Below are 17,294 nucleotides of genomic sequence, written 5' to 3'. Positions count from 1 at the left end.
TTTTCTTGCTAACACTTTCCCAGTTAATTTTCTTATTAATTCTCCTAACATTGATACCTTGCTCCCATTAATTCAATTACTAGTATAATATTTATAAATTATATTGATATGTTTCCAAGTATTCATAGAAAGAGTTTTTAAAGGAATTGATGAAAAAGAGACTTAACTTTTTTTCATAGGAAGCTATATTTGAGCTGTAATTTCTCATCAATTATAAGAATATTTCTTAATTTATACACCAAAAAGAGAGTCGCACCACTCAAATTTTCATAGAAGAAATGGATAAAAAACTTTTCATCATTGATTGCTTCAACTATCTTGTAACAATAAATCCTCAAGTGAGTTTAAGGGCATTCAATACTTATATACTTGAAAAATTAAAGCACCGGCCCTGTTTGTTTACTGAAAAGTAATTTTTTTTAAAAAAATAAATTCCGATAAAGTGAATTATTTTCTAATGTTTGGTAATATAATGAAAAATAAGTTGGAAAACATTTTCCAATGTTTGGTTATGTCATAAAAAATAAGCAGGAAAATAATTTATTAATGTTTTATTTTTCTTAAGTTTATTAAAATAACGATGAACAAATATTATAAATTAAAAAGTTGAATAAGAATGAAATTGAAAAAAAATATAATTTCATAAATTATCTCAAATAAATTAATAATAATCAAAATAATAGAGATCAAATCTAAAAAACTACAATAAAATAAAAGATGAAGAAATTAAAATAATAATAATTAACATTTCATAAATTATTTCAAATAAAATAAGTAACAATAAAAAAAATGATGATCAAATTTAATAAATAAAAAATTTCAATAAAAAAATGATAAGGAAAAAGCAAATAAAAATTATAAAAATAAGGACCAAAGTTAATATAAAAATTAAATTTTAAGAGATGAAATTAAAAAATAAATATTCAAAACAAAGTATATATAGTAATCAAAAGTTTGAGGACCAAATTTGATATAATCAACAAATAATATGATATTTTTAAATTTTTTACAACTTCCAAAAAGTGTTTTTTATCCAAATTTTATAGGAAAATACTTTCCTGAAAACCAAGCCAAATTTTCCTTTGATCAGAAAATGTTTTCCGTTGACCAATTTTTTTAATAGCAAATAAACACAGGAAAGTTTGGAAAGTGGTTTTCCAGAAACCACTTCTCGAAAAATAAATATAGCTCAAACCTTTGGAAGAAAAAACAGGAAAGAAAGAAAGAGAGCTCTCATTTATTTATATTGTTTTTGGATTCTCTAAAAAATCTAATATGAAAAATAATATTAGGCAAATTATATTGTTTCTTTCTTGATTATGAATTTTTATTTAATTAAGTTTTTATCTTTCAAATTTGTAGGATCTCTTTCAATAATTTGTTAATTTAGATCCATCCTCTAATTTATTTTATTTTATTTTTTTCATAATTTCTCATTATTATTTTTTAGTCTCTACTCTTCTTATTCCATTTTTGTGTATTTCACTCTCTAAATGTTTTTCTTATATATGTTTTCCTCTTTTTTATTTACATTATCCTTCGCTAGCCGATTGCTTTCATTTACCGTTTTCCGAACAAGTGGGGATGAGAAGACCTAGAAAATTTTAACTCATTTCTGAATAGTCAATTACAAGAGCAGTGCCGGCCGGCAATATATGAGTAAAGAAAAAATATAAAAAATATCTTCAGATGAGCAAAGAAATTGTCAAACACCCGACAATTGCACTTTGACAATCTATTTTAATCGACCAGACGAAAGAAATACAAAAATCCCTGCTGCCCTGTTGAATGACAAATCTCCATTTCCAATGCTTCGCAGGTGTGTGTTTATGGTCCATCCGATGGACACAAAGGCTAGTGGAGTCACCGGCATGCTCGAGTATCGGTATATATGCGCATTAACAGTGGTGCTAGCAATGTTCTTGCTGCGTGGGGCCACCTTCGAAAATCTATAGCCATAGATCATCCTAGGATGGTGAGCTAGTGCTCATGATGATACCCCCTGTCATGTGGGGTCTCCTTGGAAGACTTTGAACCATTGATTACGCTAAGAATTTGTACAGGCGAGCATGATATTAATCACGGCGTATTGAAAAAGTAGGGACGGAGCTTACCATATATAAAAATTATTTTTTAGGCTTCCAATAATGATTAGGTAAAAGCAATAAATCATTACCTTCTATGACTACTGGCACTATAAGAGCAGAGAAGTATGTATTCTCACAAAAGTCTACCAAGGCAGTGATTTGAGTGTTAGGAGAATTTGACAAAAATATTGAGGGACGGCCATGGGAGAGGAAGTAACTAAGATGGGAGAAAATGGCCCCTTATCAGCAAAGCCGCAGCAACCTACACACTTTGTCCTGGTGCATGGAATAAGTGGAGGGAGTTGGTGCTGGTACAAAATCCGGTGTCTCATGGAGAATTCAGGCTATAGGGTCTCCTGTATTGATCTCAAAGGCTCTGGCATCGATCCGGCCGACGCCGATTCTGTTCATTCCTTTGATGATTATAACAAACCTCTAATGGACTTCATGTCTTCCTTGCCTGATAATGAGAAGGTCCTTCAACATATCCTGGTCTTTTGGGCTGCGCATATATATATATGACCGATTTCTTAATATATGATTGCTCTTAATGTTTACAGGTGATACTGGTAGGTCATAGTGCCGGAGGGCTAAGTGTAACACAGGCAACTCACAAGTTTGCAAAGAAGATCCGGTTAGCCGTGTACTTGGCTGCCACCATGCTCAAGCTTGGATTCTGGACAGATCAAGATATACAAGATGTAAAATTATTTCATCCATCCATCTCTCACTTTTCTTTTCGAGTTTCTTTCATATACCTCTGAAGAATTCATAAATGTTTGTGTGTGTGATGTGATAATGGCATCAGGTTATTGTCCGTCAGTCCCACAGCCCCCATATATGCTATCCAACTGTATTCACAAAGTATCGGGGTGTTATCCACTTGATTTCACCGTGACAAATCTCAATATTATCCATAATTGCCCGCTCTTCCAAATGAAAACAAATTAGCACTAGCTGTCTCATTATACTCCCCATTGAGAGAGTCGAAAATCAACACAAATATTTTGATAATTAAGGTGGGATAGAGTCGTCAATGTTGCACCCCTCGTCATGCTGCATCAGCACCCACCTAACGTTACAAGCTACCTAACTAGCTTGAATTACTTGACATAAGTTCGATGATGCAATGGAAAACTAGCCTCTCTAACAGGAAGTCACAAGTGGTGAGAGTTTTCTCTGGTCATTTAGCTTAGTTTGCATAAATATGGAAAGCAAGCACATGGATCGAAAATCAAAGGACATATCACGTTTGTGCTTTTTAAAATCTCTTAAAAGTATCATTTGTGGCCATGCTAAAAGATGTCCGTTCTGAAAAGCCCTTCTCTCCTTTTTCTTTTTCTTTATCTCATTTTCCTTCCCGGGGAGGCATGGAGCATGGGGGGGTTTAGCCGACAAAAGACGCTGGAAAACTACTTTGCCTTTTTCCAATATCATACAATGAGAACTTCCTTCAATGCCTTGGAGATTTTTGGAGCTAGAGAAGACAGTTGAACAACCAGATTGTTTTAATATAATGGCAACTTTGAAACTCGTTCAGTCTAGTACCTCCTAGCTACGAGGAAAATGATTGATTAATTTATGAGCTGATTATCTTGTGCCTTCAAAGTCATGGCCATGTTCCTTGATGTCAAATTGCAGGGAGTACCTGATCTATCCTCGTTTGGGGACGTGTATGAGCTAGGATTTGGGTTGGGACCTGACCAACCTCCAACCAGTGCCATTGTCAAGAAAGAATTTCAACGCAAAATCAGCTACCAACTGAGCCCTCAAGAGGTACTCTTATTTCAGTACCAAACTTGATTATGTTTGGAGCAATCATTCAATATTTCCTGCTTCGATACATTTTCTCCCTATTTTTTACCAGCAATATAGTTTTTCTGTCATGTTTTGAAGGCACCATATAAAAGGAAGCTCCCTTATCTTTCATATTTAACCATGATGACAAGTGGGTTTCTTCAGGATTCAACCTTGGCTGCCATGCTTTTGCGACCAGGACCAATCCTAGCAATAAGTTCTGCAAGATTTAAGGAGGAAAACGATGATATCGACAAGGTGATGCGAGTATACATTAAGACCACGCACGATCATGTTGTCAAACCTCACCAACAAGAAGCAATGATAAAAAGGTGGCCACCATCTGAGGTTTATGCACTGGATAGCGACCACAGCCCGCTCTTCTCCACCCCATTTCTGCTCTTCGGTTTGCTTATCAAGGCAGCAGCTTCTGTTGGATGTCACTAATAAGAGAGTGTGAATATCCTCCTGGATTGAATGCACCTATACTCTTCTTCTATTTTCTTGATTGTATCCAATAATTTCCAAGACTCTCAACTTAGCTAGCAATCATACATGGAAAAAAAAAAAAAAAACATGAGCATGATATGAGAGTATAAGTTTTCCATTGAGTGGGAAGATTGTGATCCTATTCTAGTGTGCTAGCTCCCCAGAAATTTGCATATATACATTTCAAAGCTGCATTTCTTTTATGAACTTTAAAAGACTTGCACACTCCTTGATCTCCAATTGTTTGGGCTGAATGAACTTATGCATTTTCTTGTTGAGCTCCTATCATCTGCTGCATGAAAGGAACCAGGTGGGGTTGCTGGTGTCTTTCTCCTTAGCCATCAAGATTTAAAGTTCAAGTGAAGATATAATTAAGAAGTGCAAGTTCTCCTAAATATTTTAGTTTTGATTTGAACATCGTGTCTTTAACACAGCTGAAGAGATAAGCTTAATTTCAAATTGGAAAAACTGACTCCAAAATACACTTGTATAATACTTGGTGTGCGAAACAAATAAAATCAAATAAATAACTTTGTACACACAAATATTTTTCAGAACAATCCTTACGTGAGGACTAGTCCATTGTCCCGCGTATTGAGGCCGGCCGGACCGTTTTTTAAAATACATAAAACAAAATGTCAAGATTTTGAGGATTCTTTTAGAAAGTGATATTATACCCGATAAACTAAACCACTGATAATAATATTTTTTAAATTTTAAAGAAGTCAAGATAAAATTAAAAACCTATAAAAATAAATAAAACCAATTAACCTTCTAGAAACTATAATAGAATATATAATAAATACCAATTCAAAATAAATTAAATGCTTAAAAAACAATCAAGCATCACATCTTTCTTTTTAAAAAAAAGAATTGAGACAACATATTTGATTAACTTAGGCTTCATGACCTAACATGTCAAGTTCGCGATTCGGGTCATTAAATCCAATGGGTTTTAAGTTTTACTTTTTAATTTAGTTTTTATCTAATTATAGAAAACATAAGAAAAAAAATATTTTCAAAAAGCTTTAATGAAACTTAAAGAAAACAAATTAAAGTTACAAAAAAAATCTAAAAAATGACTTAAAAAAAATATTGATAGGGTGACATACTAAAACGGCTCGGGTCAACTTACTACACCTGCAATCGGATCATTAAATTGTGATAATAATGTAAAAATCAAATTTGAACAAATCAATCACATAAAAAAAATATAGCATGAAGACAATTCAAAATAAATCAAATGTTTAAAAAACAATTCAATCAAACAAATTTTAAAAAACATATTCAGAAAATAAAATATTTGATCGACCTGAACTTTTGGATTAACCTGTCAGACATGCGACCTAGGTCATAGGTTCGACTAAGTTTAATGATTTTTTTTATAAAATTTATTTTTTACCTAAATATAAAATAATAAAATTAGAAAAGGCCAAAAAATAGCCTAATCATGCGTGTCTGGTCTTCTACAAAAACGAGCTTAGTTGTATGGGCCTTCCAACCTAGCTCATGCACCTGGGCTTAATTTGTTTTTTTTTTATTATTATTTTATATTCTTAAAAAAAAAAATAATGGAAAATTCGTCGTCTACTGTTTGTGAAATCCAACGACTGAAGGGTTGTCGAAAAAATTCAACCTTTAGTTTTTTTTTATTAAAAAAATCTATTTTTCAACTCATTTATGACCCAAAACATATAGAAAACACCTAAAACACCTTGATAAACCTATTTATAGCCTCTAAAGATTTTTTTTTAAAAAAAACAGCTCAAAAAAACCTGAAAATCTTCTCGTAGGCAAATCTACCTTTCAGGCAAGGAGAAGAAAAAATAACTGATTAGTACTTAAAAGTGCATGTTTATCAAGGTTTTATATCATCATTTTGCACTTGAAGTATCAATAACTCCTTAACTAAAGCATGTTTTTTTAATAACAAGTTTAATATTATAAGATACCTTAATTTATGGTAAATGCTCATTTTAAATGCAGGACTATCACATAAATAAAAGGATTGATTGATGAGTTTAAGCATTGAAAGTTAAAGGACAAAGAGATGGCCAAACTTAGAAAAGAGATGTCGGTGCAGTCCAAACCGGAACAGTGCTCGGTAATTGGATCATATCTGGAGCTATAGATCTCGGATTTAGGTCCATTTTATATGGATGGAAAGGTAAAACATAGGCCTACAACTTTTATTTGGACACCAAGATCTAAGAAGGCCGTTTTCAAGTCCAAAATATAGGAACAACGAAGAAGTCCGAAGCTGTCCTGCAGCCCAGACACTATTTAGTGTTCAGCCCATATCTTGAGTTCTAGAAGTCCAAATGACCTCATCTTTTTTTTGTTGGAAAGATGAGACAATTTCCTAGAACATTCCTGAGGATTCTGGGCAAATTATGATGTTAGCAATGATGTCTTGTTCAGACAAGAAGATAAGGATTGTTATCTAGTCAAGATGTGGCCACCCACTCATCAATTAGTCAACAAATCAATAGTTCTAAATTTTGGCCTATAAAAGGAGGCACTTACCATGTATTGAGGCATCTTGGTTTCCAGATCAAGATCATGCTCTTGCTTCCTCTCTTTGTATTGCTTATGTCTTGCTTTCATTAATATCAAGTTTATGCACTTCATTTCCTTTCTTTTACTTAGTTAACTTCTTTCTCATTTATGTTCTTATCTTGTTTATTTATGTTTCTTTCTTTCATTATGTTTAGCTAAGTTAATTATGTCAAGGTGAAAATGGTACACTAATGGTGTAAGAATAAGTATAATATAAACTTAACATGGACCTTAACGTTGGATACTAACATGTTTTATATTTGTTATCTTGTTCACTTTTAATACTTTGCTTGTTAAATGGTTAATCTAGATTTATGTTGTATAACACTTGGTACAACAAATACTTGGTACTTTCATAACCCATACTGTATGGTATAACCGACACCTGAGCTATGAAAGGGACTTGATTTGTTGTTAACATAAGTTATAATCATGAATGCCTGCCAACATTTACAAGTATTAGCTTTATTCGAATAAGATAACTAATGTAATCATGTTAACAATTTATAATCTGATTGGAACCTCCTTTATGTGTGGTTTCCAATTGAGTAATAAGAGTTTATACTATACTTGTTTGAAGTACCATTAGTGGATCCTCTAACCTTGACATTTATTTTTATCGTTGTTTAATCCTTACATCAACTTTACATCTCAAAGCTCTCTTTATTATTACTATTACTATTATTGTTATTATTGTTGTTGTATTGTTATTTATAATTTATACAATTAACCTCTCTGTGGTTCGACCCCGGTCTTGCCGGGTTATTTATTACTTCGACACTCCTGCACTTGAGAGAAGACATCAAGCTTTTGGTCGTGTCAATAACACCTTTGTGAAACTCTCCTCATCAAATAGAACCTATTGACACCTAGATTGACTATTTTTTTTGGTCGGAATTGCCATTAATGATGATTTTCTCTCTGTACACTAGAATCTATAAATTAGAGATTGCCAATAAGTGAGGATGGTTGATCGAGTATGATGCTTGATATGATAAACTTTCCTTCATCATCATCAAAGATGGATGATGAAAAGGCTGAGGTTTAAGGCCTATTCATCAAAGTCAATTTAAAGACGAAAACAAGCCTAGAATAACCTATATAGCTGGGAATTTTCCATAACATTATCATAAAAATTTGGTATCATTACTCTATACATATAAGGATTGTTCCACTTGGGATTATGATTAGATGCCTAGGCTAAACAAAAGTTTGGTCGAACACCCATTATGAATCAAGCCTGAATTTAAGCTAAGTAAGCAACCTTATAGAAAAAATAAATTGAATATTAGAGGATTGATTCATCAAGTCGACTAGATATGTAGAGTGAATTTCTAAACATTATGCTAATAGTAAAAAACAATAGCAAACTATAAGGTTGTATAGATTTCAGAAACATTAATCTTGCAACTCCAAAGCTTGAATACCAATAATATATATATTGATCGATTTAGCAAAGAAAAAGAAAGAGATCTTTAACTTCGTTGATGACTATGAAAGTTATAACCATATCTTCATTATAGAAGATGAGGTTTTAAAGATCACTTCTATATATCTTAATTTTGTGGGAATGTATGTGTGGGTAGTAATATCATTTGATTTAAAAAAAATTAGTGCTTCTGATTAGAGGGTCATAAATAATATCTTCAATGAAAGTGAATCAATCATAACATAAAGGCCTATGTTTATGACATTATGGTAAAATCAAGACTTAAATCTACCCATTTATAAGAGTTATATTATACATTTAAATATATGTGAGTGCACAATCTCAAGATGAATCTTTTGAAATATGTTTTTAGAATGTAGGTAAGGAATTTTTGGGATTTCTAGTGCATTAACAGGGCATGGAGGTAGACAAAAACAAAGCAACATCGATCATGAAAGTAAGATCTTCATAAACTAAAATTAATTACGAAGCTTTATTGATAATAAAATCAGTTTTCTAAGGAGGGTCATATAAAACATTATAAAAAAGATTAGGTTATTCATTAAACTCTTGAAAGGAAATAACATATATAAGCTTTAATGGATTAATAAGCATCAAAATGCCTTTTAAAAAATAAAAAAAACTTATATAGTTTAACATTATTATACATTGGGCCCATCAAGACTTAGAAAACCTTTATGTTTATGTTTATATATATTGGCTATATAATGGTTGATTGACAACATGCTAGTATAGAAATGAACCTAGACATAAATAATTTATGTATAATATCATTCATGTCCTTAAAACGTTTTAAGAATGACATACTTCAATAAAAAAAGATTTATTTATCATTATATTTTTCATGTGTTGAGTTATATTGGCATATGTTACTAGTTAATGTATATGTAATATATAAAATAAATTTGATAAAATACTTGTTGTCTAAACCTTTCTTAAGATATAATACCTGTTCTCTATAACTTTCTTAAAAGGTCGCACTAGTAAATAGGCATTAGCATTATTTGAATTTGATTTACAATATATGTCATAAATTGTAGTTAACAGTCAAGATTTGATTTATTTCTTAGTTGATCATCCCTATCTTGATATCGACCATAAGGTAGAATAGGGCATGAATATTATTGTTACAAAACCTATTCCATGAAAATTATGGTTTATTAGATCAAAAATCAAGAGTAAGGCCAATACATAGGTTGTAATAATTTCTTAGTAGGTCATAAGACTAGCTTATCATTTTGACTTGATTTTCCTTATACTAATGATGAAAATGAATTATAGGTTTAAAAATACTTCTGAATTTATAAGTGTAAATGTTGAAAAAATTGGGTTTAATTTGTGAAGGATTATTTGAGATGAAATTGTTTATATTATTTATCCAAATTAGATAAAGAATTAGTCAAATTTACCTTATAAGATATAGCATGATTATTTATGTAATTATATAGCTTGTTAGGATAAATTACATAGGAAGTTCAGATAGAAGATAAATACAAGTTATCTGAAGATAACTGTTAGAGAAATGTTTTTATAAAATACAAATAGTAGTTTGCTAGTAACATAACAAACTAGAGAAAAAAAATTAAAGATAATTTTCCTATCCTTATCAAATGGATGAGTATATAAGGAATGATAATCTGAAGCATTAGTAAGGTGAGGGCAGCACTTGCAGCACAACAAGTGTGCCCAATAAGTTAAGACGTTACATAGAGTTTTGTAATGTATACTTTTGACATACGAGCAGAGTGTGAAGAAAATTCTCAAAGAGAATTGTTTGTTGAAAAGTTGGAGAGCCTATAGACTTCCAAGGAGAGTTCTTGTGTTAACTATTAACATCTAGATGTTCTAGTTTGGATAATAATAGTTTGAAGATCTTTATGTATTGTGGCAAGCTGCTATAGTAGATGATAAAATAGAGTATTTTTCTTGACAAGTAAAGTGGTATAATTATAAAGGATTTGTATTCATAAATACTCCTTTTGTAATATTCTAAACTAATGAAAGTTGTCTATCATGAGTTCAACTTCCTCAAAGGGTTTTTTTAATCTCATGAAGAATTCTTTAAAAGGTTTTCCCTTTATAACCAAATAACTTGTTTATTTACGTTTTTCATACTTATATTTATTTAGTTACTAATCAGTGTTTGAAAAGTGTTAGTTGTTCATTTAACATATAGGGGAAAAAATGGGATTGTTAAATGGTATCAAAGCAAGTTCACCTATTCTAGAGTTAGATCTATTTTCCTTATGGAATATGTCAACATTAATTTCACTACCTTAATTCAATGGTAAGAACTATGCCTAATAGAAGGTAAGGATAAAAACTTTTCTCAAATCACTAGATAAGAAAGTCTGGCACTCAGTTTAACATGGATAGACCAAACCTGTAACTCCTTTAACCAACTAGACCAGAGATTAATCCACTGATGGTAATTGGAATAATAAAGGCTTGAATGCCATATTCATGGCAGTGTCTTTTGATGAATTTAAAAGAATCTTCATATGTGAGATAACCAAGTAAGTTCAAGATATTCTTGAAATTATTCATGAGGGACCAAGATGGTGAAAAATTACAAATTACAAATGCTAACCTTAAGATTTAAAAAGATAAGAATGCTAGAAGATGAGTCTTTTAATGAATTGTATGAAAAACTTAATGATATTGTAAATTTCAAATTCAATCTAGTTGAAAAGATGGAGGACTCATGAATTATAAAGAAGATTCTAAGATCTTTGCTTGAAAGATTTTGACCAAAAGTAATAGTTATAGAAGAAAGTAAGGATCTAGAAACTGTATGTGTTGAAGAATTGATGGTTTCTTATAAACTTATGAATCTACCTTATCTCATCAAAAGAAAGTTAAGTTCATTGCTATTAAATATGTTAAAAAAAGAATATGTTTATTCTTTTAATGATGATCTTAACAATGAAGATATAGCTCTTATAGCTAGAAAATTCAAAACATATATGTTTAAGAAAAAGAACAATAGAAAAGATAAAAATGGCAAAGATTTTGCCAAAAGAAATGAGTCAGAAAATAAAAGTAAAATTGAATCTAAAAAAGAATTAAGTGTTTTGAATGTTCATGATATGATTACTTAAGAAATGAATATCCTAATTGCAAAAGAAACAAAGGAAAAGCCCTTATTGTTACATTAAATGATGAGTCTGATTCTTAAAATTTTAATTCTGAAAATTCTAATTCATCATCTAATAATAAACTTGCTTTTGTCATTTTTTTTGGTTTTTGATATGAACCAAATTTTCACTATATTAAGTGGTTTAAAAAAAAGTCAAACTGATTCCTGTGATTCAAAATATTATTTTTGTTATTGTTGATCATGAATTAAGCTTGCAAAAAGCTTATGATGACTTGTATGAAAAAGTTGTGAAAGTCAAGAAATTGAATTAAAAATTCTTCAACAAGCTAACAAATATGGAGAACAAGAAGAACAATTTATCTGAGGCTTTAATGTTGTTAAAAATAGAGATATCTAGATCTATCATTAAGTTTAAAGCCTTGAGAAAAAGATGATAGTGTGCAAACAATTAAAAAAATAATTAACATAAAACTTAATGATTTGTTAAAAGCTCAAAGGTCAGCATTAATTGTATAGGTCTAGATACATGACGCATGGAAAATCGATCAACAATACATTTGTAGCCTCCTCTTCCAAATAAATTATCTTTGTAAAAGGTAAACTAGAAGGAATCAATCAAAAAACTCAAAATGTCATGGAATCAATCAAAATGATTGTTGATGATAATATGAAGGAATTTGTTAAGAAAAATCTCGATATAATTAAGATAACTAAATAAACCTTATTAGAACAGGATGAAAAAAGTTAGGATAAGAGTTCTTCACATGTTTCTAAACAATCACAAGAAAAAGAACTTTCCTTATGGATAAAACACAATCATCCCAAGGAGAATAATATTGGAAAATTGGATGAAGGTATGAGATTAAGAAAAAACATTATCAATCAAGTCTCATATATGTGTTATTTATCACAGGTTGAACTTAAGAAGGTTGAAAATGCCTTATATGATGAAAGTTTAATCAATATCATGCATGAGAAACTAAATCAATTCACAAGAAATGATGTTCGAGAACTGCTTATATGTCCTAATAGTCACAACATAATTAGAATAGATCTTCAAGAATAAATTAGACAAGCATGGAACAATTATCAGAAACAAATAAAGACTGGTGGCACAAGGATGCATTCAAGTCGAAAAAATTGATTTTAATAAAACATTTGCACTAGTAGCTCATTTGAAATCTATCTGTATACTGCTTGTAATTGCTTGTCACTTAAATTTAAAATTGTATCAGATGGATGTGAGAGTGCATTCTTAAATGTAATTCTACAAGAAAGGGTCTATGTAGAACAACTTAAAGGTTTTACTAATCAATTATTTTATGATCATATGTACATGTTAAGAAAATCATTTATGGTCTAAAATAAATATCGAGAACATGATAGGAACAATTAATAAAGTATATATTATAGAAAATAGTTTCAAAAGTGGACAAACTAATAGGAGGACTATTTTCATAAGAAAAAATAGTAAACATATATGCATTACTCATATTTATGTTGATAATATTATATTTGGAGCGACTCATAATTTATTTTTTAATGAGTTTTCTAAAAAAAATTAAATTTAAGTTTAAAGTAAATATAATTGATGAGTTAAACTCTTGACATACAAATTAAACATGGTGAAAATGATATTTTGTTTTATCGATCTAAAATATGTTAAAGATATAATTAAGAAGTTTGACATTAAAAAAAAGGGAGTCATGCTCGTATACCTATGAACACAACTGTCAAAATTTGTTCAAATTCTACGTGTAAGTGTGTTGATTCTACACTTGCATACGCAGGGAGGTTTTGGCACGTATATACGCAGCAGAAATTGTTTCTGCTGTATCTCATCTTCATACAAATGGCACATAATGCATAGGGATCTTAAACCTGAAAATATCCTTCTAGATGCAGATGGACAGGTACGATTTTTCAACTTTTTCTTTCTCTCTGCATGCATGTGCGCGCGCACGCATTCTTGCAAGTGATAGTTCATGCCTAATCTAATGCAAATGGGCAACCTGTAATCGCATTTTCCATCATGCCATTGGCAATACCTTCTATTACTCATAGATGATCTTGTAAGTGTCAAAGATCAGGTCAAGAGTGGGTACTTTACGGCATTTTGTCACTTGAATTTGAAATGACCACTTCTGGTGTTATTTTGTCTTTCTTATCAAATGATCTTGTCCAGATTTCGGCCCCAGGATTTAGGTTTGGGTGGGATTAAAAACTAAATTATGCTCCACCTTCCAATCCCATAGGATTTAATCTTTCTCTATATTTTAGAGTTTCATTTGTATGTGGACTTCTCCTTGTCTTTGGGAGATGTCTTTGATCTAGCAGCGAGTATAAGTTTGCTTCCATTAGGTATGATTGGTTCTGAGTCTTTCTTCTCTTTTTCTTTTGTTTCTTCTTCTTTGGTGATTAAAACTAATGAACCCAATTCCTGTTTTCTCATTCATAAGATGACTTCAGGTTGTGTCAGACTTATATTTCATTTTTTCCCCTGTTTTTGCAGCCTCCTTTTACTGGTGGAAACGGACAGAAAAGTAAGCGAAAGATTATGAAGGATAAGATTAAGCTGCCAGCATTTTTGTCAAGCGAAGCACATTCACTCTCAAAAGGGGTAAATCTACTCTCCCGTACCTTGCATTCTTGCTTTCATGTGAACCTTTCATTTTATCAAACATTCTGTTATGAGTGCACACAGGATGGTGAGCTCTCCAGCCATTAGTTTGTTGCAGTTGGCTGGGTGCATGTGCCTAGTGATCTTTGAGCAGGAATAATTTATGTTTTATGGCTGCGTTTGTTTAGCGAGCTGTGAGCAGGGATTAATATAGCTACATAATCAAACCTGATTAAATTGGCAAGAGATGGAGTGCTTTAAAAGTCAAGAAATTACATAACCAGGAACCTTAGTTTGCTGCTTTGAAATCTCTGAGTTGTTTAACTGAGTTGTCAATGATGTTCATACCTTGGGCTGGAATCCCTGTTATATGACTTGGCAATGCGGTCACGAAAGGAAAAAGAAAAAAGAAAGGAAAAGAGAGAAGGTATCGCTGCTTTAAGCTGATGCAGCGGAGGTTGGAATTTGATCTGGCATACTAATATTAATGAATATGAAATCTTAGAAACACATTTTCCTCTTCAACTGCTGCAGAAAGAAACAAGCAAGCGCCTTGGACATTACAGGCTTACGAATCTCAAAGACTTATCGTTCTGAAAATGCTGTTGAGTTTGTTGAGATGGCTGGAGATTTTTATTATATCCTGTAATGGTTATCAGTTAATGTATATAACTTTGCTTCTGGAGGATGAAACAGTGAGTAAAAGCAACTGTGTGTCGTATTCAGTTAAAAATATAAAATTTAGACTCCAAATTGTTTCAGGTTTGTGTTTAGGATGCGCCTCTAGTTGTTCAGTTACCATTTGTGAACGAAGCCAAGTATTTTATGTTAAAATAAAATAAAATAAAAAATTGTAAATTCCACATGCCAAAACAACGAAAAAGAAACAGAGTCCAACTTCTGCGAGAGCCATTGAAGATGGTTAAAGAAATCTGGTGAGCGAAAGCTTAAAGCTAATGCAGACTAGTAGTGCAGCTTCTCATTTCCTGTTTGATATCTCTACAGCTACTCAGCTGCAGGCTCAGAAGCCTCACTGTCAGACTTTTTCATGTTGCAGGAAAATTATTTTCCAGCTAACAGTAATCTTAGGAATAAACACCTCTGGGATAGATTCCGTCAACAGATGCCTTCAAAGAGAGAAAGCCAGCAGTATGGTGTAGAATATAGCGTGTAAAATTAGAAGTATATTTGCTTATGTCCTAATAGGATATTGTGTATTGATAATAGACCTTTATCAAGCACAAACATGTAATTGCAGTGTATGGAAACAGACTGCTGAAGGAGCTGTTAGGGTTAAGTCATACAGAGCAGAAGCTAGCATTTTGGTGATTCTATTTCTTCCCAATTGCATTTCAAATTGCAATCACCTAATCTTAATTTTATTTCACATTACAGTAACTTGTTTTTAATCGAAAACTATAAGAAGGCACACCCACATAATTATATTGTAAACGATCAATGCAGCTGCAATTTCTTTCTCCTTATTCCTCTATTTTGACAGTGAAGTAGGAGCTAGCTTGCTTTATTGGAGATCCACACGTAGTGATTGCTTGAAATCCTGGAGAAAAGGAATTGATACCTAAGAGCTAAACCATTTCACTTTCTGGACCCACATCAGTTCGATAGTTTCTATCATTTGCTTCTGCATTTCCGCCTATATCCTGGTCTTCTCCAGAGAGTTCTTCGAGGGACTTGCCTTTTGTTTCTGGCACCAAGAAAGTGAAGAAAAAGCCAATCAAATTGACCACAGAAAGTTCGATAATTGCCTTCTTGATTCCATTTGAGTCTCCATCCTGAGTGTAGTACTGTACAACAAATGCACCGATTATAGCTCCTGCTTTTCCTGATGCAGCTGAAATACCATGACATGTCGAGCGGAACCTTGCTGGAAACAGCTCTGCCGGCACTATGAAGGTTGTACTGTTTGGTCCAAAGTTAGCAAAGAAGAAGGTGAGTCCGTAAAGAACTGTAAACATTATTGACCACCACATAAATCCTTTTTCGAATCTGGGCCACATGCATTTTTCTCCCCTCTAAGATCCCCATACTTGAATCCGAGAATTGCCATGAAAATGGACATCAGAAGGAAGCCGCCAAGCTGGATTATGAACCTTCCGATCCTATCAACGAGGAACACAGTAAATTAAACCAGTAACCAGGAACAATTGCAACAAGCGCGATTAAGGACATTGCTTTGGATAGATGGTACATCTCCTCTAACGCATTCATTGAGGAGGCCTTATTTAGCAATCCAGCAGCTGGGTATACATCTTTCTGGGTTAAATTGAGAGCATAGAAAGCAATATCCAATAGGAACCACGTGCTGGCTGTCCCAAGAAGTTGAGTCCCATGCTTATAAAGATACTCTTTAGAAAAGAACCCGTACGAAGAGTTGGGATTAATAGGAGCCTTGGAACTTGTTTCATCAATAGTAAAGTCCTTTTCAAGAACCTTGGCCCATATCGTTAGCAGCCTTCTTTGTGGTTTCCCTCAACTAACAGTGTACCTGCTGTTTTTGGCATTTTCATTCCCCAATAATAGGTTAAAGCTGCAGACGCACCAAACATAAGCACTATTATCACGACCAAATCCCGGACACTGTAATGTTTTGAATTAAAGGAATAGAAAAAGGCTAGAAAGCTCTTGAAGACTTAGATGTTGGAATAAATGAATGAAGGGTATTTTAGTAATTCAAACAAACTTGATAAATATAAATAGAAAAAAAAAAAAAAAAGAAAGATCTGAAAATTTTGAGAGAGAAACTGGTAGGAGGAGAAGAGGAAGAAGAAGAAGAAGAAGAGAAAAGAGGGAAAATAAAGGAAAAAAGAAAAGGAGTTGAGAAAATAAATTTAAAGGTAAGATTTAGATTGTTAAATTGTATAAATGTATGTTAATTGAACTTTAAATTTTAGTTTGATGAATGTTAGGGTTTTGAAAATTGTGTTTTAAGTTTAATTGATGAATTAATTTGAATGTTATGGATGATTATTGTGGATAATTGATTATTTAAGTTGATTACGGAAGATTGTGATAATTTTGAGCTATGAATTGTGTAAATGGTGGAATTTGAGATAGAAATTTTGAAAAGAATAGTAGGTTTCTGTTTGAAATTCTGGGTTGGAGTTGAAGATGAATGAAAAATTCATTGTCTTCCTCAATTTATGAAAATTACAGTTTAGTCCCCAAACTTTG

The 17,294-nt window shown here is 32.0% G+C and overlaps 1 protein-coding gene and 1 pseudogene across 1 annotated transcript; one reads left to right on the top strand and one right to left on the bottom strand.

The window, feature by feature from the left end:
* The first annotated feature begins 2,162 nt into the window (after window positions 1-2,162).
* Window positions 2,163-4,651, top strand: LOC118034637 (methylesterase 17). Its single transcript, XM_035039972.2, has 4 exons — window positions 2,163-2,561; window positions 2,648-2,788; window positions 3,729-3,863; window positions 4,050-4,651. The coding sequence occupies exons 1-4, from the start codon at window positions 2,289-2,291 to the stop codon at window positions 4,329-4,331; spliced, it is 831 nt and encodes a 276-aa protein (XP_034895863.1). The 5' UTR covers window positions 2,163-2,288; the 3' UTR covers window positions 4,332-4,651.
* An 11,037-nt stretch (window positions 4,652-15,688) lies between these two features.
* LOC118034635 (low affinity inorganic phosphate transporter 8-like) overlaps window positions 15,689-17,294 on the bottom strand; it is a 9,225-nt pseudogene continuing 7,619 nt past the window's right edge.

Source organism: Populus alba, chromosome 19 (assembly GCF_005239225.2).
Source record: "Populus alba chromosome 19, ASM523922v2, whole genome shotgun sequence".
Lineage (NCBI taxonomy): Eukaryota > Viridiplantae > Streptophyta > Magnoliopsida > Malpighiales > Salicaceae > Populus > Populus alba.
The sequence above is the reverse complement of the archived record's forward strand: the minus strand, read 5'-3'. Positions and strand labels throughout refer to the sequence as shown.